The 26,775-nt window shown below is 45.8% G+C and overlaps 1 protein-coding gene and 1 pseudogene across 2 annotated transcripts in view; both read left to right on the top strand.

Annotated features, from left to right (window-relative positions):
* The window catches only part of LOC110490531 (membrane-associated guanylate kinase, WW and PDZ domain-containing protein 2), a 33,785-nt gene extending 19,593 nt beyond the window's left edge, over positions 1-14,192 (top strand). For both annotated transcript variants that reach the window (XM_036949640.1, XM_036949646.1), the window contains one exon: positions 13,550-14,192. In XM_036949640.1, the coding sequence (XP_036805535.1) occupies positions 13,550-13,770 (221 nt within the window). In that variant the 3' untranslated portion in view covers positions 13,771-14,192. The remainder of the gene's footprint in view (positions 1-13,549) is intronic.
* A 9,631-nt stretch (positions 14,193-23,823) lies between these two features.
* On the top strand, positions 23,824-24,955 carry LOC110501628 (annotated as a pseudogene).
* Positions 24,956-26,775: the final 1,820 nt, after the last annotated feature.

Raw genomic sequence — 26,775 nt, 5'->3', positions numbered from 1 at the left:
GCTGTGCGCCAGAAAAGGAAAGAACTGATCCCAGCCATAAAAGCTGCCTGAGCCTGTGGGTACATTGCTTATATCCGCTATGACAGGCTCATTGTCCACCCTCTGTCCCAGAAGCCTGAAGGGATGAGAGAGCCAAGCCTATGGATTTGTAGCTTCAACCCCGCAGCACGCACGCACACACACACACACACTCACACACACAACAATTGATAAATGGACTGCTGAATGTATATTTTTTTCTCTTGCTTTGTTTGCTCTTTTCAGTATTATGTCTATCTCTGATAAGCTACCCAGGAAAGGGCTGAAAATAGCCCATATTAATACAGTGCCTTGCGAAAGTATTCGGCCCCCTTGAACTTTGCGACCTTTTGCCACATTTCAGGCTTCAAACATAAAGATATAAAACTGTATTTTTTTGTGAAGAATCAACAACAAGTGGGACACAATCATGAAGTGGAACAACATTTATTGCATATTTCAAACTTTTTTAACAAATCAAAAACTGAAAAATTGGGCGTGCAAAATTATTCAGCCCCTTTACTTTCAGTGCAGCAAACTCTCTCCAGAAGTTCAGTGAGGATCTCTGAATGATCCAATGTTGACCTAAATGACTAATGATGATAAATACAATGCACCTGTGTGTAATCAAGTCTCCGTATAAATGCACCTGCACTGTGATAGTCTCAGAGGTCCGTTAAAAGCGCAGAGAGCATCATGAAGAACAAGGAACACACCAGGCAGGTCCGAGATACTGTTGTGAAGAAGTTTAAAGCCGGATTTGGATACAAAAAGATTTCCCAAGCTTTAAACATCCCAAGGAGCACTGTGCAAGCGATAATATTGAAATGGAAGGAGTATCAGACCACTGCAAATCTACCAAGACCTGGCCGTCCCTCTAAACTTTCAGCTCATACAAGGAGAAGACTGATCAGAGATGCAGCCACGAGGCCCATGATCACTCTGGATGAACTGCAGAGATCTACAGCTGAGGTGGGAGACTCTGTCCACAGGACAACAATCAATCGTATATTGCACAAATCTGGCCTTTATGGAAGAGTGGCAAGAAGAAAGCCATTTCTTAAAGATATCCATAAAAAGTGTTGTTTAAAGTTTGCCACAAGCCACCTGGGAGACACACCAAACATGTGGAAGATGGTGCTCTGGTCAGATGAAACCAAAATTGAACTTTTTGGCAACAATGCAAAACGTTATGTTTGGTGTAAAAGCAACACAGCTGAACACACCATCCCCACTGTCAAACATGGTGGTGGCAGCATCATGGTTTGGGCCTGCTTTTCTTCAGCAGGGACAGGGAAGATGGTTAAAATTGATGGGAAGATGGATGGAGCCAAATACAGGACCATTCTGGAAGAAAACCTGATGGGGTCTGCAAAAGACCTGAGACTGGGACGGAGATTTGTCTTCCAACAAGACAATGATCCAAAACATAAAGCAAGATCTACAATGGAATGGTTCAAAAATAAACATATCCAGGTGTTAGAACGGCCAAGTCAAAGTCCAGACCTGAATCCAATCGAGAATCTGTGGAAAGAACTGAAAACTGCTGTTCACAAATGCTCTCCATCCAACCTCACTGAGCTCAAGCTGTTTTGCAAGGAGGAATGGGAAAAAAATTCAGTCTCTAGATGTGCAAAACTGATAGAGACATACCCCAAGCGACTTACAGCTGTAATCGCAGCAAAAGGTGGCGCTACAAAGTATTAACTTAAGGGGGCTGAATAATTTTGCACGCCCAATTTTTCAGTTTTTGATTTGTTAAAAAAGTTTGAAATATCCAATAAATGTCGTTCCACTTCATGATTGTGTCCCACTTGTTGATTATTCACAAAAAAATACAGTTTTATATCTTTATGTTTGAAGCCTGAAATGTGGCAAAAGGTCGCAAAGTTCAAGGGGGCCGAATACTTTCGCAAGGCACTGTATATGTAGCCTTAGAAAAAAGGTTAATGAAATCAACAACTTGCTAACATCAGATAACATTCATATATTAGCCATTTCTGAGACTCACTTAGATAAGTCATTTGATGATACAGCAGTAGCAATACAAGGATTTAACATCTATAGAAGCGACAGAAAAGCTTATGAGGGAGGTGTTGCTGTATCTATGGTTGGTTTATGGCCTTGGTTTCTCAAATGATTGCCTCGCCTGGTTCACCGACTACTTATCTGATAGAGTTCAGTGTGTCAAATCAGAGGGCCTTTTGTCCGGGCCTCTGGCAATCTCTATGGGGGTGTCACAGGGTTCAATTCTTGGACCGACTCTCTTCTCTGTATACATCAATGATGTCGCTCTTGCTGCTGGTGTGTCTCTGATCCACCTCTACGCAGACCACACCATTCTGTTTAATTCTGGCCCTTCTTTGGACACTGTGTTAACAACCCTCCAGACGAGCTTCAATGCCAAACAACTCTCCTTCCGTGGCCTCCAATTGCTCTTAAATACAAGTAAAACTAAATGCATGCTCTTCAACCGATCGCTGCCTGCACCTGCCCACCCTTCCAACATCACTACTCTGGACGGTTCTAACTTAGAATATGTGGACAACTACAAATACCTAGATGTCTGGTTAGACTGTAAACTCTCCTTCCAGACTCACATCAAACATTTCCAATCCAAAGTTAAATCTAGAATTTGCTTCCTATTTCGCAACAAAGTATCCTTCACTCATGCTGCCAAACATACCCTCGTAAAACTGATCATCCTACCGATCCACGACTTCCGTGATGACATTTACAAAATAGCCTCCAATACCCTACTCAATCAATTGGATGCAGTCTATCACAGTGCCATCCGTTTTGTCACCAAAGCCCCATATACTACCCACCACTGCGAACTGTATGCTCTCGTTGGCAGGCCCTCGCTTCATACTCGTTGCCACACCCACTGGCTCCAGGTCATCTACAAGACCCTGCTAGGTAAAGTCCCCCCTTATCTCAGCTCGCTGGTCACCATAGCAGCCACCACCTTTAGCACGCACTCCAGCAGGTATATATCTCTGGTCACCCCCAAAACCAATTCTTCCTTTGGCCGCCTCTCCTTCCAGTTCTCTGCTGCCAATGATTGGAACGAACTACAAAAATCTCTGAAACTGGAAACACATCTCCCTCACTAGCTATAAGCACCAGCTGTCAAAGCAGCTCACAGATTACTGCACCTGAACATAGCCCATCTATAATTTGCACCCCATTATTTATATCTCTACTATGCACATTCTTCCACTGCAAATCTACCATTCCAGTGTTATACTTGCTATATTGTTGTTACGGTTTTCTTGAGTTGAAGGAGAGGCGGACCAAAACGCAGCGTGGTTATTATTCATGGTTCTTTAATTAAGAAACTATACATGAAAATACTAACAAAACAATAAACGTGACGAGAAAACCTAACAGCCTATACTGGTGCAAAACAAACACAGAGACAGGAACAATCACCCACGAAACACTCAAAGAATATGGCTGCCTAAATATGGTTCCCAATCAGAGACAACGATAAACACCTGCCTCTGATTGAGAACCACTCCAGACAGCCATAGACTATGCTAGAAAACCCCACTAAGCCACAATCCCAATACCTACGAAAAACCCCAAGACAAAACACATCACATAAAAAACCCATGTCACACCCTGGCCTGACCAAATTAATAAAGAAAACACAAAATACTAAGACCAGGGCGTGACAGAACCCATAGGGGAGGGTCCGGGTGGGCGTCTGTCCACGGTGGCGGCTCCGGCGCGGGACGTGGACCCCACTCCAACAAAGTCTTAGTCCATTTTCCTCGCGTCCTTAGTAGGCGACCCTCGCCGCTGACCTTGGCCTAGTAGCCCTCACCAAGGGCCCAACTGGACTGAGGGGCAGCTCGGGACTGAGGGGCAGCTCGGGACTGAGGGGCAGCTCGGGACTGAGGGGCAGCTCGGGACTGAGGGGTAGCTCGGGACTGAGGGGTAGCTCAGCACTGAGAGGAAGCTCAGGCAGGTAGTTGGCTCTGGCAGATCCTGGCTGGCTGGCGGTTCTGGCAGATCCTGGCTGACTGGCGGTTCCGGCAGATCCTGGCTGACTGGCGGATCTGGAAGAGTCTGGCTGACTGGCGGATCCTGGCTGACTGGCGGCTCTGGAAGATTCTGGCTGACTGGCGGATCCTGGCAGACTGGCGGCTCTGGCTGCTCCATGCTGACTGGCGGCTCTGGCTGCTCCATGCTGACTGGCGGCTCTGGCTGCTCCATGCTGACTGGCGGCTCTGGCTGCTCCATGCTGACTGGCGGCTCTGGCTGCTCCATGCTGACTGGCGGCTCTGGCTGCTCCATGCTGACTGGCGGCTCTGGCTGCTCCATGCTGACTGGCGGCTCTGGCGGCTTCTCGCAGACTGGCAGCTCTGGCGGCTTCTTGCAGACTGGCAGCTCTGGCGGCTTCTTGCAGACTGGCAGCTCTGGCGGCTTCTTGCAGACTGGCAGCTCCTTGCAGACTGGCAGCTCCTTGCAGACTGGCAGCTCCTTGCAGACTGGCAGCTCCTTGCAGACTGGCAGCTCTGGCTGCTCCTTGCAGACAAGCAGCTCTGGCTGCTCCTTGCAGACTGGCAGCGCTGAACAGGCGGGAGACTCCGGCAGCGCTGGAGAGGAGGAAGGCTCTGACTGCGCTGAACAGGCGGGAGACTCCGGCAGCGCTGTAGAGGAGGAAGGCTCTGGCAGCGCTAGATAAGCGGGAGACTCCGGCAGCGCTGGAGAGGAGGAAGGCTCTAGCAGCGCTAAACAGGCGGGAGACTCCGGCAGCGCTGGAGAGGAGGAAGGCTCTAACTGCGCTGAACAGGCGGGAGACTCTGGCAGCGCTGTAGAGGAGGAAGGCTCTGGCAGCGCTAGATAAACGGGAGACTCCGGCAGCGCTGGAAAGGAGGAAGGCTCTGGCAGCGCTAGACAGGCGAGGCGCACTGTAGGCCTGGTGCGTGGTGCTGGCACTGGTGGTACTGGGCCGAGGACACGCACAGGAAGCCTGGTGCGGGGAGCTGCCATCGGAGGGCTGGTGTGTGGAGGTGGCACAGGATGGACCGGACCGTGAAGGCGTACTGGAGAGCTTGAGAGCAGGGCTGGCACAGGACGTGCAAGGCTAGGGAGGTGCACAGGAGGCCTGGTGCGTGAGGCTGGCACAATCTTCACCAGCCGACTAACACGCACCTCAGGACGAGTATGGAGCACTGACCCAGGTGCCATCAAATCCCCGACACGCTCCGTCTGGCGAATTCCATGCCTAATGCACCAACACAGCAACTCCCTCATAACTCTCTCCTCCAATTCCCCCATTAACTCCTTCACAGTCTCTGCTTCGCTCACCTCCAACACCGGCTCTGGTTCTGGTCTCCTCCTTGGCTCCTCACGATAAACAGGGGGAGTTGGCTCAGGTCTGACTCCTGACTCTGCCACACTCTCCCTGTGCCGCACCCCAAGACATTTTTGGGGCTGACTCTCGGGCTTCCTTCCACGCCGCTGTGTTCGTCTCTCCAACTCCATTCTCCTATAACCCTCTTCGCACTGCTCCAGCGAATCCCAGGCGGGCTCCGGCACTCTCCATGGGTCGACCGCCCACCTGTCTATTTCCTCCCAAGTCGTATAATCCAAACTTTGTTGCTCCTGCTGCCGCTGCCTGTCACCACGGCGCTTGGTCCTGTTGGTGGGTGATTCTGTTACGGTTTTCTTGAGTTGAAGGAGAGGCGGACCAAAACGCAGCTATTATTATGGTTATTATTCATGGTTCTTTAATTAAGAAACTATACATGAAAATACTAACAAAACAATAAACGTGACGAGAAAACCTAACAGCCTATAAAAAATAATTTATTAACTTCAATACAATTCATTCTTTACAACTCATAATTTTCATTCATACTCCAACAATGGTATTTTAATTTAATTAAACAAAAACCCCAAACAAAACCTCAGGGGAGCATCTTCCCTCCCCGTCATCCTACAAACTACCTTTCCCTATCTCCCCGTCCCTAATCTATCCCTTTACAAATCTAAATGACACCCAGCCCTAAACCCCCCTTACACCTCTCCCGAGCAGCATGCTGCCCCCACTTCTTCTCCTCCCTCTTCATCCTCCCCCTCAAATCTCCTTCCACCCTCCTCACTATCCCTTCCACCCCCCAATCTCTCCCTGTCTTCACCATGTTCTGCCTGGCTTCCCACAGCCCCCGTTTAAAGAGACTCATGAGAAGCCAGTACCTGCCACTCCACATGAACTGGAACACAAGCCTCACTAGAGGCCTCCTCAGACAAGCCGGCAATGGGTAGATGTACGCCAAATACAAAAGAGACGGCAACACATCCACCTTTAGGACCAGGACTTTGCCCATAAAAGACAAATACCTAGCCTTCCACATTGCTAGCTTCCTCTGTACCACTGCGATACGCATGTACCAGTTTAGCGTCGCTGAGCCGGAGGTCTCAAAATGGACCCCGAGAATCCTCAGGGCCCCCTCACAGAGAGATAGCCCCCCGGGCACATCCGTTCTACCGCGCCATCTTCCGAAAAACTTGACGGAAGACTTTGCATGGTTCAGAACCGCTCCCGACGCTCGGGTGAAATCCCCAAAGATGGCAAGGGACCTTGTCAGGCACGAGTCCTTGCACAGCAGCAAGGAAGTGTCGTCGGTGTACTGCGTCATCTTAACACGCAGCCCACCACTTCCAGGGATCAACAAGCCTTCCACCCCTGTGTCTGCCCTAATGGCAGCCCCCAGAGGCTCCATGTACAGAACGAAGAGGAGAGCCGAGAGTGGGCACCCCTGCCTGACCCCAGACGAGAGGTCAAAAACGTCACCCAAGTGACTATTTACACTAACTCGGCACCCCGCTCCGACATATAATGTACGAATCCATCCTATGAACTTCTCCCCAAATCCTAATCGACCTAACACTCTGAATAAAAATGATCTATTCACGCGATCAAGGCTTTCGCCTGATCTAGCGCTGCTACCATTAAAGGCTGTCCTCTATCTTCAACCCAAGCGATGGAGTCCCTGATTAACTGTAGGTTCCATCTAATAGAGCGGCCCTCTACCCCGCACGTCTGATCCTCATGGACGACGTAAGGAAGGGCTGTGCGCAACCGGTCTGCTAAAACCTTTGCAAGTGGCTTGTAATCTACACACAGCATGGTCAACGGCCGCCAGTTGCCAAGGTCTGTTACTTCCCCCTTCTTATATAAAAGTGACAGCACACCAACAGCCATTGATCCCCCCGGGACCCCCGTCTCAAGGATGGCCTTCAAGACTTCGAGGACCACTGGTCCAAGTATACCCCAAAACTTGAGATAAAACTCAGCCGGCAGCCCATCCATCCCAGGCACCTTCCCTTTTCCCATCCTCCTAAGAGCGCTCTCAACCTCTTCTAGTGAGATCTGGGCCATCACTTCTCTAATGTCCTCCGGCAACCGCCTGGACAAGTGTTCTAAAAACACATTTCCCTGCTCTACATATATTTCCCTTTCTTTAAATAAACCTTGGAAATGATCAGTTGTCACCCTGACCATTTCCTCTGGTTTTCTAACTATACTACCATTTTCTTCCCTAACGCCATGCATTACCTTCCTACTCTGTCTGGCCCTAACCAACTTAAAGAACATAGCAGAACAAGTCTCATTGTGTTCTAGAAAGCCACTATGCGCACGCTCCAGGAAAGCTCGAGCCTTTCGCTCCTCCAACTCCCTGAGATGCGCCTTTAGGGTTGCGGATCTCTCCCAGTCAAACGACCCACCGAGGTTGCCTGCCTCGGACTCGAGTTCAATTAACCTTTGGATACGATCCACCTCCCTCCTCTCCTCCCTTTTTTTCCTCTTGCAATACCCTATTATAAAAGCCCTAATCCTCACCTTAACTAATTCCCACCACTCTAACACCCCCTCGCACATGGACCTGAGCTCTTCAAGCCTCCAAAAGAAACCAAAAAAAACGTCAACAAAAGCCTGCTCCTCCAGCACATCCCGATCTAACTTCCAGTACCCCCTACCAAAGAGGCAGACTGGCGACCCCACCTGCAGGAGCACCCCGTCGTGATCCGAAAATAAAACAGGCAACAGTCGCCCAGACAACTTACCCAAAGACCTGGGTTCAAAAATATAGTCGAGCCTCCGCGCAACCCCCCTGGAGTTGCGCCATGTAGGACCGGCCATTTTCGGAGTAGTGTGCAGGCCACCATCAACCAGATCATGGCAAGCCATTAACCCAGTGATGGCGCCTGCACTGCTATCCCCCCCCCTATTCCTAAATCTGTATTAAAATCTCCCCCTATCACTAATTTCCTATTTGTGACACACAGGGGTGCCAGACAGTCCACCATCTCCCTCCTGTCTGCCACCACCTGTGGCCCATACACCACCACTAATCTAAATTTACAATCCCTTATCGTGACATCCACCCCCATAACCCTCCCCTGCATCACCACAAAAGAACACTCCACTTTTACCTCCCTATGCCCACACAAAATCCCTACCCCCGATGAGTGCACCCCCCCAATACCCCAAACCGACTCCCCCTTGTCCCACTCCTTCTTAAACCTACTAACATCCCCTCCATCCCTCAGGTGAACCTCCTGTAAAAAACAAAAATCAAACCCCACACCCTCCAAATAACTAAATTACCGCCCTCCTCTTTAACAAAATCCCTTAAACCCCTTACATTTAAACTAACAAAAGTAAAATTAGACCCCATGAAAGAATAAAATAAAAACATGTAATACACTCAAATACTAAACCAGACAGAAAAAAAAAACCAGGAGACTCACCCGATGCTCCCCTGCTCCATATCTACCGGTGATAACACCATCCGTACTCCCGACGTCCCCCCCTCTTCCTCCATCTCACCAACCCAGGATGCAGGAATAGTGTAGGCTCTGGTGTGCCCTGCACCCTGGGTCTACCCCCACACTCCTCCCCCTCCCCAGCGCTGCAGCTGGTTTGGAAAAAAATAGGGGAGGCTGAGTCCCCAAACAAAAAACTCCCCACCTCCTCCTGCACCCAGTCCTGAGTCTTGTTAGGTGTGTCCCCACCCAACAGAAGTTGAGGGCCTGGGGAAACCAGCAGCAACCCAGAGGTTTCTCCCACCCCCATCACCCTCTTGGCCATCCCTCCCTCTCACTGTCGGCCAATCGCACCCTCCTCTTCATTCTCTTCTTTGGTGATGGCGGCAGTGGAGAGATACCACCCTCCCCCCCGCCAGCTCCTCCACCATACCCCTCATCTCTTCCACCAGGGCACTTTCCCCCCACTCCACTTGCTCTTCCACCGTCTCCTTCTCCACCACCCCTCCCTCGCTTTCTTCTCTCTCATGCTCCTCCACTCACTTGCCTTCTTCCGCCGCTTTTCCTTGTTCTCCTACTCCCGTGCCTTCCGTTTCCTTCTCTCTTCCATCCGCCGCTTCTTGCTCCTCCTCCTTCCTTGCGACCTTCCCCTCTGGACCTGTTCTCTGGTCATGAGGCATGCTTCCTTCCCTCCTCTTCTACCCCCATCCCCCCCCCCCCCCAGCCACAGACGCGTATAACCTCTGACGAGCCGGGCAACCCCGCCACAGATGTGCTGACGAGCCACACCCGTGGCACGCCTTAGGCTCGTCACAATCCTTCGCCTCGTGCTCCCCAGATCCACAAAATCTGCACTTTCTTGCACTGCACGAGGCGAAGATGTGGCCATAGGCCATACAGCGCCTGCAAAATGGAGGCTGACGTGCATAAAACAACGTTCCCCTGTCAGCCCCCAGGGAGAACATAGCAGGAGGATGGAGGTAGCCACCATGTCCCTTTGGGTCCTCCTCTTCGTCCTTAATGTATGGGTTGTAAATGTTGACAGTTACAACCCTAAAGTTGTTCCTCGCCAGGCTTGTTATTTCATAGTGGCACATCGGCCTCTCACCTCCCACTGCTCTTGCCCTTCTCAGGATATCATCGTGTTTCTCCTCTGTATGTAGTGCCACGTCGTATGCTCCCTCCAACGAGTTGCCTTGGAAGCAAAACACGTCCTTCTCCGTCAACTTTAGAATCCCCATCAATATTGTCCTTCCAAAAGTTTCCCGTCCTAAAGGCTCCAACTCCTTTTCCTTCCAAGCAAACCGAATCGTGTTGGCCAGCCCAATCCCAGGGACCGACCGTGTTGATGGATTTTGCACCATCTCCGCAAGGAGAATGGCGCACCCGGCTCACGTTCTCTTCCAAAACAAGGAAAAAAATAAATCCAAAGTGACTGAGCCTATACTGGTGCAAACTAACACAGAGACAGGAACAATCACCCACGAAACACTCAAATAATATGGCTGCCTAAATATGGTTCCCAATCAGAGACAACGATAAACACCTGCCTCTGATTGAGAACCACTCCAGACAGCCATAGACTATGCTAGAAAACCCCACTAAGCCACAATCCCAATACCTACGAAAAACCCCAAGACAAAATACACCACATAAAAAACCCATGTCACACCCTGGCCTGACCAAATGAATAAAGAAAACACAAAATACTAAGACCAGGGCGTGACAATTGTATTTACTTCGCCACCATGGCCTTTTCTTCCCTTTACCTCCCTTATCTCACCTCACTTGCTCACATTGTATATAGACTTATATAGACCTAATTTGCTCACATTGTACATAGACTTGTTTATACTGTATTATCGACTGTATGTTTGTTTTACTCCATGTGTAACTCTGTGTCGTTGTATGTATCGAACTGCTTTGCTTTATCTTGGCCAGGTCGCAATTGTAAATGAGAACTTGTTCTCAACTTGCCTACCTGGTTAAATAAAGGTTAAATAAAAAAATAAAAAAACAAACAATTATTGACCTAACTTGTTGTTGAAAAAACTTGTGTTATGGCTTTTCAACCTCTGCCATATCGTGGATTCAGAGCTATCTATCTAAAAGAAATCAACATATTTTCTTTAATGGATTCTTCTCTAATGTCAAACATATAAATTGTGGTGTACCGCAGGGCAGCTGTCACGACAACTGCCGAAGTCGGATCCTCTCCTTGTTCGGGTGGCGCTCGGCGTCGCTGGTCTTCCAGCCATCATCGATCCACTTTTCATTTTCCATGTGTTTTGTCTTGTTTTTCCTCACACCTGGTTTCAATGCCCTCAATTAATTGTTGTGTAAACGCAACCCAGCATCTCTCTAGGCCCTACTCTTTTCTATTTGCAGTCTATTTTGGAATGGGTGGCCAGTAATAAACTGGTCCTGAACATCTCTAAAACTAAGAGCATTGTATTTGGTACAAATAATTCCTTAAGTTCTAGACCTCAACTGAATCTGGTAAGGAATGGTGTGGTTGTTGAACAAGTTGAGGAGAATAAATTACTTGGCGTTACCTTAAATTGTAAACATGGTCGATACATATAGATTCAATGGTTGTAAAGATGGGGAGAGGTCTGGCCGTAATAAAGAGATGCTCTGCTTTTTTGACACCACACTCCAAAAAGCAAGGAAAGAGCTAGTTAACCTGTCTACGATACTGGTTCCCAATTGGGAATCAACCCTCCCACGTTCAGCTGAAACGGTGGCGCATGGAACGCAAAAATATTCTTAAAAATATTTAACCTCCACACATTAACAAGTCCAATAGCTCAAATGAAAGATAAACACCTTGTTCATCTAGCCAGCAAGTCAGATTTCTAAAATGTTTTACGGCGAAAACATAGCACATATATATGTAAAACCACCACCAGACACAGCTCATTTCAATAGCCAAAACATGCAATCAACAAACGCAGGATTAAAAAATAAATCGCTCACTAACCTTTTGAAAATCTTCATCAGATGACAGTAATATGACATATTACACAGTACATATTTTTTTTTTCAATAATATGCCATTTATATCCATAAATGTCCATTTACAGTGAGTTCACCTTCAGAAATTACTCAAAAATGCCCGCAGGAAATCTATGTAGCGCGGCAAGATAACGTAAATAGACATCATAAACTTTGACTAAATATACATGTTCTACATATAGTTAGAAAGATACACTGCTTCTTTATGCAACCGCTGTGTTAGATTTATTTTTAACGTTACAGAAATCGCACACTATTCCATATGCTGAGACAGCGCTCAGTTCCAAGCTACATTTCCACGTAATGTTGGAGTCAACAGAAACACAGATTTAAGCATAAATATTCCCTTACCTTCGATGGTCTTCGTTCAGAATGTTCTGGAAGGCTTCATACTTACCCAATACATCGTTTGGTTTCAAGTCTTGCGTCTTTGTATTAGCTACTGCTAATAACATCAGCTGAAATGCACCCAAAACGTCCTCTGGTCCGGAAAAGTTGCGCATCAAAACTTCAAAATTACATATTATATGTCGACTAAACAGGTCAAACTAAGTGCAGAAGCAAGCTTTATGATGTTTTAGACACGCAAAACAAACTTCAATTCAATCGGCCATCGTCTGCTCTTCTCTTGAGTGCTGGAACAAAGGAATGGCTGGGACCAATTCGCGCCCATACGCACAGCCTATTCTCTCGTGGCACGCACTAATTTCACTCCCATAGGGTCAATTCTCGCGGGATTTGAACGATTCAAAGCTCTAATGAAAGAGGACATCTAGCGGAAGAGATAGAAAGTGTCCAGAATCATAACTGGTTGGGAAGGGTGGGGGCCATGACGTCAAAGTTGCTCCAACTTTCATGGCCACAAAAACTAGTTTGGAAGAATGCCTGCCCTGTGAGTTCTGCTATACTTACAGACATAATTCCAACGGTTTTAGAATCTTTAGAGTGTTTTCTATCCAATAATAATTTTTATTTGCATATATTAGCAATTTTTGACAGATTTTTTTTCCAGTTTACTAGGGGTACCCAATCTCTCCAAAGGGGGCGTATGTCTGCCATATCCTTAACAGGTTTAAGCTTCAGCTGACCCAGAACAGAGTGGCACCTTCTGCTCTTTATTGTAGCTGATATAAATACTATGCATGCCAGTCTCTCTTGGCTAAGAGTTGAGGAGAGACATACTGCATTACTTCTTTTTATAAGAAACATTGTGTTGGAAATCCGAAATTGTTTGCATAGTCAACTTACACACAGCTCTGACACACACAAGTATCCCACCAGACATGCCACCCAGGGATCTTTTCACAGTCCCGAAATCCAGAACAAATTCAAGAAAGCATACAGTGTTATAAAGAGCCCTTATTGCATGGAACTTCCTTCCATCTCATATTGCTCAAATAAACAGCAAACCTGGTTTAAAAAACTGCTAAAGCAACACCTCATGGCACAACGACTCTCCCCTATTGGACCTAGAAAGTTTGTGTATGCATTGATATGTAGGCTACAACATGTGCCTTTAAAAAATGTATGTAGTTCTGTCCTTGAGCTGTTCTTGTCTATTGATGTTCTGTATTATGTCATTCTGTGTTTTGTTTTGTGTGGACCCCAGAAAGAGTAGCTGCTGCTTTTCCAATAAAATATCTCCTCCCAAAAAAGAAAACAATATTATTGTTGTTATGCAAGTTTTAATGTCTTGTCTAATTTTGTCTGCTTTCCTCCTTTACAGCTTTAATTGTCTGGAGCCTGGTGTTGTTGTGGCCAAGGAGCTTTCACTCAGATGGAACCAGGTTTCCGCTGCTGTGCAATGTTGACGCCCTTCCTCCCAGAGATATGAAGGCATCCCCCGGACTGGACACAACCAGGCAAACATATACGTTTGCAATGAAAGGCCATGGACATTTCTGTCCTGACCTTTGGAGCAGGACATGTAATATGCCCTCAGACTAGATTCCTTTGTCCATAACATAACCTGAACCAAAGTTACTCAAAGGATCTTGTGATATAAGCCTAGGTTTAGATATTGTTTTTACCTAAGCCTTTGTGTGTTTGTGTGTTTTTAAGTTTTTCATAATTGTAGGCTACTACTAATAAATCATTTTATTGTTGAAACTTTTTTTTTTTTTTAAGCACTACCTCACTGCTTTAGCACATGGCCACATTCACAATTGTTCCTATGTGAATTATTTAAGAGATGGTGTGTCTTGGGCTTTAGAGCAGGCCTGGGTAATTATTTTCCATGGAGAGCCACATTAGAATATATTTTTGCCATCGCGGGCCAGAATCATATTACAGGATTATAAATCATGTGTATGACTGTGTTGACAGATATCTACTGTAACATGCACAGTAACATGCACAGAAATAAACCACATCCATGTTCTCCTTTTGGTAGGTATTTTCATTATTAAACATGCAGTGAACTACACGGAGGGAAAAGTACACTGTGCATTCAGCACCACGGACAGAACTCTTGTTAACGGGTATGCACAAAAACACGAGAGAGACCTCAACACATTTAAACTACCCAATCAGTGTGAGGAGTGAAGTCTCTGGGCATTGACTAAAGCAGTGAAGTCAAGTATAGTTTCTGACGTCGCTATGCACATGATTGCTGAGAGGTGAGAGATTATCTGTGCCTTGACTTGTTATATTTCATCACTGAAAATGTCTGTTCACATACATAGGTTGACCCAAACAGTACAAACATCTTCTGAGCATGACTCCTAATCTTTGGAAAAAAAATTGTTCATCAAGAGATGCATAGAACCTTGTCAGTGACATTGTTTTGAATAGTTCTCCAATCCCTGCATCAGACTGAAGATCGATAAGAACAAGTTGCAGGTCAGTGGGAGCGTTATCCACATTGAAGGTGAAAGGAGAAGAAACCAACAGCATATCATTTTCCAACACTTTGAAATCCTCAATACAATGAGAAAACTCACTGTTCAAAACACGCAGCAGTGATGTATACTTCTCCCGCTGGTCATCTGATAGGGAACAGACTAGTAGTGTCGGAAGGTGGGTGAGATTTTTGGCTTCTACTTGGCGGGTCAGGAAAAGTAATTTTCCCTTCAAGGCTTTGACAAGGCTGTACATCTGATGTGCAAAAAGGCACTTCCCTTGTAGTTCACTTATGAGGGCCATGATATCCAAGGTGAAGGCAAAATCAGTCAACATTTTTTTTGCAGTTGAGGGAAATCCACATATTTTCCTTTAATTTGCAATAACGCAGCCATCTCTGACTTCAGGTCCCACACCCTTTTAAGCACCTTCCCCAAACTCAGCCATCTCACGTTTGTGTGGTAGGGGAGATCTGCATGGCCCAACTCTTCGAACAGTGAGACAGATTTTGCTCTTATGAAGTTTTTCACTTTAATGACTGTATCCACAACATGGCTCATTTTCAGAACACATTTACAGAGCAGCTCTTGATGAATAATGCATTGCAGGAAAATAATTTTCTGATCTAGGTTCAGCTCAGCTACTTGATCTTGTATCCCTTTCAAAAGGCCAGTGTTTTTTCCTGTCAATTTTGGGCACCCAACAGTGGCACTGGATAACTTTACAAAGTTTCACACTTATTAACCTCCTACAATACATTTTTCCCTGTGGTTGTGCTCTTCATTGACTGCACCACAATCATCTCTTTTGTCTTGATCACCTCTCGGTTGTTGTTCTTGCACCCCACGGGCAGGTCTCTTACCTCCCTATAGGCTGTCTCATCGTTGTAGGTGATCGGGCCTACCACTATTGTGTCATCAGAAAACTTAATGACGGTGTTGGAGTCGTGCCTGGCCATGAAGTCATGAGTGAACAGGGAGTACAGGAGGGGACTGAGCATGCACCCTTGAGGGGCCCCCGTGTTGAGGAGCAGCATGGCGGATGTGTTGTTACCTACCCTTACCACTTGAGGGAAGGCCTGTCTGGAAGTCCAGGATCCAGTTGCAGAGGGAGGTGTTTAGTCCCAGTGTCCTTAGCTTAGTGATGAGCTTTGAGGGCACTATGGTGTTGAACGCTGAGCTGTAGTCAATGAATCACATTCTCACATAGATCTTCCTTTTGTCCAGGTGTGAAAGGGCAGTGTGGAGTGCAATAGAGATTGCATCATCTGTGGATCTGTTGGGGCGGTATGCAAATTGGAGTGGATCTAGGGTTTCTGGGATAATGGTGTTGATGTGAGCCATGACCAGCCTTTCAAAGCATTTCATGGCTGCAGACGTGAGTTCTATGGGTCGGTAGTCATTTAAGCAGGTTACCTTGATGTTCTTGGGCACAGAGGTTGAAAATGTCAGGGAAGACACTTGCCAGTTGGTCCACGCATGCACGGAGTACACATCCTGGTAATCCATCTGGCCCTGTGGCCTTGTGAATGTTGACCTGTTTTCAGGGTCTTACTCACATTGGCTGAGGAGAGTGGGATCACACAGTCATCTGGAACAGCTAATGCTCTCATGCATGTTTCAGTGTTACTTGCCTTGAAGCGAGCATACTTATTTAGCTCGTCTGGTAGGCTTGTGTCACTGGGCAGCTCACAGCTGTGCTTCACTTTGTAATCTGTTATAGTTTGCATGCCCTGCCACATCCGACAAGAGTATTTCAAGACAGCGATGCTCTCTTTGCACACTAAGCACACAGCTTTCCCTGATACCTCAATAAAGACATTTTTCGATGTCCACTCTTGCTGGAACACCATACATTCATTGTCTACTTTCCTGTTATTTGAAATCTTTAAAAAACACATGTTTCGCTCAATTTCTAGCCAGCTACTATTTGTAACTGTAAAGTTTGTGTCAGCTGTCTGTCCTCGTGCAGTTGCTATTTATACTTGCCTTCAAAATAAATGTCCCACAAGCAGTGGCAGTTAAATCATTACACAAAGGCGGGTATTCATTGGGCTTTTAATTTGAATAACAAATACGTTTTTCAAAACTTTACTATCGCAAATCCTTTATGTGATCTGAGCATGATTACGCAGGCCGTATTGAATCAGGTCGCGGGCCGCATACGGCCCCGGGCCGGCCTTTGGCCAGGCCTGCTTTAGAGGGTGTGAACGATGCTATAAAGGGGTGTAAATAACGAACAACACTGTAGCTGTTCAATGTGAAAGGTTATCTTTATTATATAAAACAGGCAATGTAATAAATCAAATCAAATTTATTTGTCACACATACACATGGTTAGCAGATGTTAATGCGAGTGTAGTGAAATGCTTGTGCTTCTAGTTCTGACAATGCAATAATAACCAACGAGTAATCGAACCTAACAATTCCAAAACTACTACCTTATACGCACAAGTGTAAAGGGATAAAGAATATGTACATAAAGATATATGAATGAGTGATGGTACAGAACGGCATAGGCAAGATGGACTAGATGGTATCGAGTACAGTATATACATATGAGATGTAGGGTATGTAAACAAAGTGATGTAGGGTATGTAAACAAAGTGGCATAGTTTAAAGTGGCTAGTGATACATGTATTACATAAAGATGATATAGAGTACAGTATATACATATACATATGAAATGAGTAATGTAGGGTATGTAAACATTATATTAAGTAGCAATGTTTAAAGTGGCTAGTGATATACTTTACATCAATTTCCATCAATTCCCATTATTAAAGTGGCTGGAGTTGAGTCAGTGTGTTGGCAGCAGCCACTCAATGTTAGTGGAGGCTGTTTAACAGTCTGATGGCCTTGAGATAGAAGCTGTTTTTCAGTCTCTCGGTCCCTGCTTTGATGCACCTGTACTGACCTCGCATTCTGGATGTTAGCGGGGTGAACAGGCAGTGGCTCGGGTGGTTGTTGTCCTTGATGATCTTTATGGCCTTCCTGTGACATCGTGTGGTGTAGGTGTCCTGGAGGGCAGGTAGTTTGCCCCCGGTGATGCGTTGTGCAGACCTCACTACCCTCTGGAGAGCCTGATGGTTGTGGGCGGAGCAGTTGCCTTACCAGGTGGTGATACAGCCCGACAGGATGCTCTTGATTGTGCATCTGTAGAAGTTTGTGAGTGCTTTTGGTGACAAGCCAAATTTCTTCAGCCTCCTGAGGTTGAAGAGGCGCTGCTGCGCCTTCTTCACGATAATGTCTGTGTGGGTGCACCAATTCAGTTTGTCTGTGATGTGTACGCCGAGGAACTTAAAACTTACCCTCTCCACTACTGTCCCATCGATGTGGATAGGGGGGTGCTCCCTCTGCTGTTTCCTGAAGTCCACAATAATCTCCTAAGTTTTGTTGACGTTGAGTGTGAGGTTATTTTCCTGACACCACACGCCGAGGGCTCTCACCTCCTCCCTGTAGGCCGTCTCGTCGTTGTTGGTAATCAAGCCTACCACTGTAGTGTCGTCCGCAAACTTGATGATTGAGTTGGAGGCGTGCATGGCCACGCAGTCGTGGGTGAACAGGGAGTACAGGAGAGGGCTCAGAACGCACCCTTGTGGGGCCCCAGTGTTGAGGATCAGCGGGATGGAGATGTTGTTACCTACCCTCACCACCTGGGAGCGGCCCGTCAGGAAGTCCAGTACCCAGTGCACAGGGCTGGGTTGAGACCCAGGGTCACGAGCTTGATGACGAGTTTGGAGGGTACTATGGTGTTAAATGCTGAGCTGTAGTCGATGAACAGCATTCTCACATAGGTATTCCTCTTGTCCAGATGGGTTAGGGCAGTGTGCAGTGTGGTTGAGATTGCAACGTCTGTGGACCTATTTGGGCGGTAAGCAAATTGGAGTGGGTCTAGGGTGTCAGGTAGGGTGGAGGTGATTGACTAATCTCTCAAAGCACTTCATGATGACGGAAGTGAGTGCTATGGGGAGGTAGTCACTTAGCTCAGTTACCTTAGCTTTCTTGGGAACAGGGACGATGGTGGCCCTCTTGAAGCAGGTGGGAACAGCAGACTGGGATAAGGATTGATTGAATATGTCCGTAAACACACCAGCCAGCTGGTCTGCACATGCTCTGAGGACGCGGCTGGGGATGCCGTCTGTAAATGGTTTGCCTAATGCGGTAACTTGTTGAGAGAAACCAGAGAATTCATTTTTGAAATTTGGTGAAAGTATTCATTTTCTAAATATATGTTTCCCAAGGATTAATGTAGAATAAATGTGAAAATCAGCATGTGACAAATAAAATATGTGTATGTGACTTGATTTGATTTGAATCGTATGGCTAATATTTGGCCTAACGTGGAAACGCAATGCATCAACGCAACGAATGCAACTTAAGGATCCAAAGATACTGCGTGTTTGAACTTCATTAAAGGGACAACTTATAATGGGATGACATGTTTAAAATGCATCTAAAATGCCGAACTTGCACATGTTCAATTCAAAATGGGTCAATATGCTGAAATGGAGGACTGTGTTTTAAAGCATTACAAGTCTAAAGGGGCATTACGTTTAACAATCAAAAACCAACAACTGTGTCATTGTAAATTGAGTGAACTAAAAGTGAATGATGGAGGATGAAATCCCAAATAAAGACTCCACTGGAGAGGGCAGAGGAACATCTAAATTCACTCTATGCAGCCCGGAGAGGCAAACTTGGAGTGTGTACACGCAAAATTAATGAAATAAAAGCCCTTCTTGTTGATGGAGGAAACATTGAAACTGTGGATGAGAGTCTTGAAGCATTTCATGCTGTTCTCAATGACTTTAAGAATGCTCATGATTCTGTGCTAGAGCTGGTCACAGAGGAGGCACACGAACAGGAGAGCATGAACTATTATCAACCAAGAATGAGAACTTATGAACATTTCCTGAAAGAGGTCGAAATATGAAAAAAAGCTGAAATCGAGCCACAAACACTCATTGAACCGAACGACAGTATTTCCAATGTGTCAAAAACATAATGTAAAACAAAGTATTCTAAGACAGCTTTTAGGCGTGCAGAGGACACTGTGGAAGCAAAGGCAGAACGAGCAGCTCGCCAAGCATCATTACAGGACAAGCATGCATTGGAACTGGAGAAAGCTCAACTGAATGTTAGGATGGAAAAAATGCCACTGGAAATGGACATAGCAGCATATAATGCCAAACTGAAGGTCCTGGAGAGTGTTGAGTCAACTTCTCAATCCCATGCTGTGGCAGCCTATTTTCTAAGCCAAGAAGATGGAATGAACTCTTATTTTGAGAACCAGGAACCCGAGGTCTATAAGGAACCTGAACCATCACCTGTTGAGTTTGCTGCATTAGGTGCAGTTCCAAAGACCCCACTACAAAGAGTTTTACAACAACCGATCCCAAGCCATCAAAACCTATTCAGAAAACGGTCATAAACCACACACTTCAGCAGCCAACAGCAAGGTCTAGCATTCAACACAGAATCAACACTGCGGGTATTAGCCATAATACCAGCCATGATCCATGATAACCTCTCTACTGTCATGCAAAGGCAGAATGAAATTGCTGACCTCCTTGTACTACAGCATAAACAGGCCACATTCCCTGTTAGGGAGATACCTATGTTTGACGGTGATCCTCTAAACTTTAGGCAATTTATGCGTGCATTTGAGCATGGTATAGAAGATAAGACAAGCAGTCACCAGGATAGGCTCTATTACCTGGAACTGTACACCTCTGGTCAGCCCAAGGATATGGTCCGTAGTTGTCTGCATATGGAAGCCAGAAGAGGCTATGCAGAGGCTAAGCGGTTGCTAAAGGTACACTTTGGCAATGAAATCAAAGTCACCACTGCTTACATGGAAAAAGCTTGGAACTGGATAAACATCAAACCGGATGATGGAAAGGGACTGGGTGGCTATGCACTATCTTAGAGGTTGCTGTAACGCTATGCAAGACCTACAGAACATGAACAAGCTTAATCTTCCCTCCAACATAAAGTTGATCATGTCAAAACTTCCCTACAAACTAAGGGAAAAATGGAGGTCTACGGCATGTGATATTTTAGAGAGAAGCCACCTGAGGGCCCAGTTCAGTGACCTTGTGACGTTCATGGAAAAACAGGCCAAAATACTGCAGGATCCGTTGTACGGAGATATCCAATATCCCCTGACCAACAAAAAGTTTTTTAAAACCAAAACAGAAGCTGACTTTAAAGAGCAGTTCAAATTCAAGATTAGGGGAAGCAGCTGTGCTACTGCAGGAGCTGTAGTGGCAGATTGTGACCCTGAAAAACCTCTAAAAGAACAAACATTCAAAGTCAAGAAACCAGGCACCTACCCTTCTGATGCTCCCAGTATCTCGTGTGTATTTTGCGCTGGTGAGCATTTCTTGGTCGACTGCCAACAGGTGAAGGCACAGCCACACGAAGCCAAGGTTGAGTTTCAGAGATCAAACGGCCTTTGTTTTGGCTGTTTGATGAGAGGACATCAAAGAATGTAAAAGAAGGATGACCTGTCAGAAATGTCAAAGAAAGCACCCCATTATCCTGCACATTGAAGGAAGAGAGAGACTTAGATCTCTGAAGGCAGATACGAGGGGTGTAGCAGTAAAGCGGGAGGAGACTGTCAGCAGTGCTCTTGTTTCACTGGAAGCTGGTGAAGATACCGGGGCCCGTACAGATTGTGCACTTGCGATTGTGCCAGTTCAAGTAAAGATGGCAAATGGAAGCAAGTCTGCTTTGTTTATGCTCTGGTTTAGGATGTATGTGAAATTAATGCCAAGTAAGCACACTTCGTTTCAAGGACAAAGAATTTAGATGTGTATAAGATAATCATCGCATAGATCTAGATTGGTATGCAGTATGCATTTATTTTTAATAATATGCATTTCTCGATTCTGGTAGCTCAGCAACATTTTGTACGGAGAGACTGATGAGGCAGTTGCAAGCTAAAGGCTGTGAGACTGAAATTCTGCTACGCACAATGGGGCAGGAGACTCCTACCAAGAACTTTGAGATATCTGGATTAGAGATTGGCAATGTGGAAGGTGACACATTTCTTGCATTACCAAAGGTCTACACCCAAAATAAGATCCCAGTGACAAGGGAGAATATTCCCACTCAGAAAGATCTCAAAAGTTGGCCATACCTGAAAGAGGTTCAGTTGAAGGAAATTGACGCCGACGTCGAACTCCTGATTGGCGTAAATGCTCCAAAGGCAATGGAACACTGGCAAATCATAAATAGTCAAGGCAACGGATGCAGTGAGAACCCTCTTTGGATGGGTGATGAATGGTCCTCTTAACAATTGTACCATGGCAGAAGAATCTGGGCATCCTACGGTGATGGCCAATCGTATCTCAATGGCCGACCTGGGGGTTCTTCTTGTAAATCAGTACAACCATGACTTCCCTGAGAGAGGGTATGAAGAGAAAAGTGAGATGTCAGCTGAGGATCGGGGGTTTATGGAGATCGTATCAAGCTCCATAACCCTCAAAGACCATCACTACTACCTACCGTTGCCCTTTCGCAAAAAAAATATGTACAGTGCCTTGCGAAAGTATTCGGCCCCCTTGAACTTTGCGACCTTTTGCCACATTTCAGGCTTCAAACATAATGATATACAACTGTATTTTTTGGTGAAGAATCAACAACAAGTGGGACACAATCATGAAGTGGAACAACATTTATTGGATATTTCAAACTTTTTTAACAAATCAAAAACTGAAAAATTGGGCATGCAAAATAATTCAGCCCCTTTACTTCCAGTGCAGCAAACTCTCTCCAGAAGTTCAGTGAGGATCTCTGAATGATCCAATGTTGACCTAAATGACTAATGATGATAAATACAATCCACCTGTGTGTAATCAAGTCTCCGTATAAATACACCTGCACTGTGATAGTCTCAGAGGTCCGTTAAAAGCGCAGAGAGCATCATGAAGAACAAGGAACACACCAGGCAGGTCCGAGATACTGTTGTGTAGAAGTTTAACGCCGGAATTGGATACAAAAAGATTTCCCAAGCTTTAAACATCCCAAGGAGCACTGTGCAAGCGATAATATTGAAATGGAAGGAGTATCAGACCACTGCAATTTTACCAAGACCTGGCCGTCCCTCTAAACTTTCAGCTCATACAAGGAGAAGACTGATCAGAGATGCAGCCAAGAGGCCCATGATCACTCTGGATGAACTGCAGAGATCTACAGCTGAGGTGGGAGACTCTGTCCATAGGACAACAATCAGTCGTAAATTGCACAAATCTGGCCTTTATGGAAGAGTTGCAAGAAGAAAGCCATTTCTTAAAGATATCCATAAAAAGTGTCGTTTAAAGTTTGCCACAAGCCACCTGGGAGACACACCAAACATGTGGAAGATGGTGCTCTGGTCAGATGAAACCAAAATTGAACTTTTTGGCAACAATGCAAAACGTTATGTTTGGCGTAAAAGCAACACAGCTCATCACCCTGAACACACCATCCCCACTGTCAAACATGGTGGTGGCAGCATCATGGTTTGGGCCTGCTTTTCTTCAGCAGGGACAGGGAAGATGGTTAAAATTGATGGGAAGATGGATGGAGCCAAATACAGGACCATTCTGGAAGAAAACCTGATGGAGTCTGCAAAAGACCTGAGACAATGATCCAAAACAGAAAGCAAAATCTAAAACAAAGTTCAAAAATAAACATATCCAGGTGTTAGAATGGCCAAGTCAAAGTCCAGACCTGAATCCAATCGAGAATCTGTGGAAAGAACTGAAAACTGCTGTTCACAAATGCTCTCCATCCAACCTCACTGAGCTCGAGCTGTTTTGCAAGGAGGAATGGGAAAAAATTTCAGTCTCTCGATGTGCAAAACTGATAGAGACATACCCCAAGCGACTTACAGCTGTTATCGCAGCAAAAGGTGGCGCTACAAAGTATTAACTTAAGGGGGCTGAATAATTTTGCACGCCCAATTTTTCAGTTTTTGATTTGTTAAAAAAGTTTGAAATATCCAATAAATGTCGTTCCACTTCATGATTGTGTCCCACTTGTTGTTGATTCTTCACAAAAAAATACAGTTTTATATCTTTATGTTTGAAGCCTGAAATGTGGCAAAAGGTCGCAAAGTTCAAGGGGGCCGAATACTTTCGCAAGGCACTGTAGTCCTGACAAACAATCGTGACATGGCAAAGCAGCGGGCTCTAAATATTATCAGGAAGTTCAAGAAGGACAAAGGTTACGCTGCAGAGTACAAAGGCTTCATGGAAGAGATGATAACAAAAGGTTACGCCGAGAAGGTACCACAAGAACAGCTCCTCAGAGAGAAAGGCAAGGTATGGTACATACCACACCATGGCGTTCACCATAAGCGCAACGGAACGATACGAGTGGTGTTTGACTGTTCATCATCCTATAAAGGTACATCTCTTAACAGTGAACTCCTTCAAGGCCCTGACCTGGCAAACACGCTTATAGGAGTCTTGCTAAGATTTCGGCAAGAGCACATTGCCATGATGGCGGACATCGAATGAATGTTCCATCAAGTACGTGTCCATGAAGATTACTTAGACTTCCTGCGATTCCTATGGTGGCCGGACGGTGATACTAACAAAAGATTGGAGGAGTACAGAATGACGGTTCATCTTTTCGATGCTATATCCTCTCCAAGTTGTGCAAACTTTGCACTGTGAAAGACTGCAGAAGACAACTGTGAGAGGTATGATAAAGAGGTGATTCAAACAGTCAAGTCCAACTTCTATGTTGATGACTGCCTCAAGTCAGTGGCCACAGAAGAACAAGCCATAGCTCTCACAAAAAACCTCAGGGATGTGTGCTCTCAGGGTGGGTTCAAATTGACCAAGTGGATCAGCAACAACCGCACTGTGCTGGTTTCTATCCCTGATGAACACAAAGCCAAGCAGATAAAAGAACTGGACCTGGACAGAGAGAAGCTGCCTGTTGAAAGAGCACTTGGAATCCAATGGAACATTGAAAGTGATGCGTTTACCTTCCGAGTCACTGTCAAGAACAGACCCCTTACAAGAAGAGGTATTCTCTCAACTGTGAGCTCTATTAATGATCCATTAGGTTTCCTCGCCCCATTTGTATTAAAGGCAATGCAAATTCTTCAAATGCTCTGCAAGCTAAAGTGTGGATGGGACGAAAAGGAAGAACACTCCATTTCATGGAAGAGATGGCTCTCAGAGCTGGACCAGCTCTCCAGATTCCAGATAGACAGGTGCATGATGCCTGAGAACTTTGGTCAAGTCAAGACCGCACAGCTGCATCACTTCGGTGATGCAAGTGAATAAGGTTATGGCATGGCAAGCTATCTTAGGTTCACAAACGGTATGGAAAAGGTTCACATTGCATTCATACTGGGGAAATCAAGGGTGACTCCACTCCAGCAGATGACAATCCCCAGACTGGAACTTGCTGCAGCAACATTGGCAGTGCGAGTGGACAGGATTTTAACCAACAATTCAGTTTAAAGAAAAATAAGTGCTCAGTAAAAAACAGATAAGTAAAAAATATCAATAAAAATAACAAAGTTAAAGAGCAACAGTAAAATACTAGTAGCGAGGCTATATACAGGAGGTACCGGTACAGAGTCAATGTGCAGGGGCACAGGTTAGTCGAGGTACTTGAGGTAATATGTACATGTAGATAGTGTAAGGTAACTATGCATAGATAATAACCAGAGAATATTAGCAGCAGTCTGGGTAGCCATTTGAATAGCTGTTCAGTCTTATGGCTAGGGGGTAGACGCTGTTAAGAATCCTTTTGGACCTAGACTTGGAGCTCCGGTACCGCTTGCTCTGCAGTAGCAGAGAGAACAGTCTATGACTTGGGTGGCTGGAGTCTTTGACAATTTTTAGGGCCTTACTCTGACACCGCCTGGTATGTAAGTCCTGGATGGCAGGAAGCTTGGCCGCAGGCATGTACATACGCACTGCCATCTGTAGTGCCTTGAGGTCGGAGGCCGAGCAGTTGCATACCAGGCAGCTCTCGATGGTGCAGCTGTAGAACTTTTTCTAGGATCTGAGGACCCATGCCAAATCTTTTCAGTCTCCTGAGGGGGAATAGGCTTTGTCGTGCCCTCTTCACAACTGTCTTGGTGTGTTTGGACCATGATTGTTTGTTGGTGATGGACACCAAGGAACTTGAAGCTCTCAACCTGCTCCACCACAGACCCGTCAATGAGAATGTTGGTGTGCTCGGTCCTCCTTCTCCTGTAGTGCACAATCTTCTCCTTTGTCTTGATCACGTTGAGAGAGAGGTGGTTATCCTGGCACCATTGTTCTTGATGATTAGGCCTACCCCACTGTTGTGTTGTCGGCAAACTAAATGATGGTGTTGGAGTCATGCCTTGCCATGCAGTCATGGGTGAACAGGGAGTACAGGATGTGATTGAGCACGCATCCCTGAGGGGCCCCTGTGTTGAGGATCAGCGTGGCAGATGTGTTGTTACCTTTCCTTACCACCTGGGGGAGGCCCGTCAGGATGTCCAGGATCCAGTTGCAGAGGGAGGTTTTTCGTCCCAGGGTCCTTTGCTTAGTGATAAGCTTTGAGGACACTATGGTGTATAACGCTGAGCTGTAGTCAATGAATAGCATCCTCATGTTTGTGTTCCTTTTGTCCAGGTGGGAAAGGGTAGTGTGAAGTGCAATAGAGATTGCATCATCTGTGGATCTGTTGGGGCGGTATGCAAATTGGAGTGAGTCTAGGGTTTCAGGCATGATGGTGTTGATGTGAGCCATGGCCAGCCTTTCGAAGCACTTCATGGCTACAGACGTGAGTGCTACCTGTCTGTATTCATTTTGTCAGGTTACCTTAGTTTTCTTGGGCACAGGGACAATGGTGGTCTGCTTGAAACATGTTTGTACTACAGTCTCTGTCAGGGACAGGTTGAAAATGTCAGCGAAGCCATTTGCCAGTTATTTTGGTATTTTATTTGGATCCTCATTAGCTGTTGCAAAATCAGCAGCTACTCTTCCTGGAGTCTACACAAAACATGACACATATCACAGAATGACAATGCATAACAACAATAGACAAGAACAGCTCAAGGACAGAACCACATACATTTATGGTCAAGGCATGCTTGGAGTAAACGTCCTGGTAATCCGCC

This window comes from Oncorhynchus mykiss, chromosome 2 (assembly GCF_013265735.2).
Source record: "Oncorhynchus mykiss isolate Arlee chromosome 2, USDA_OmykA_1.1, whole genome shotgun sequence".
Classification (NCBI taxonomy): Eukaryota; Metazoa; Chordata; class Actinopteri; order Salmoniformes; family Salmonidae; genus Oncorhynchus; species Oncorhynchus mykiss.
This window is presented reverse-complemented; position numbering and strand designations above follow the sequence as displayed.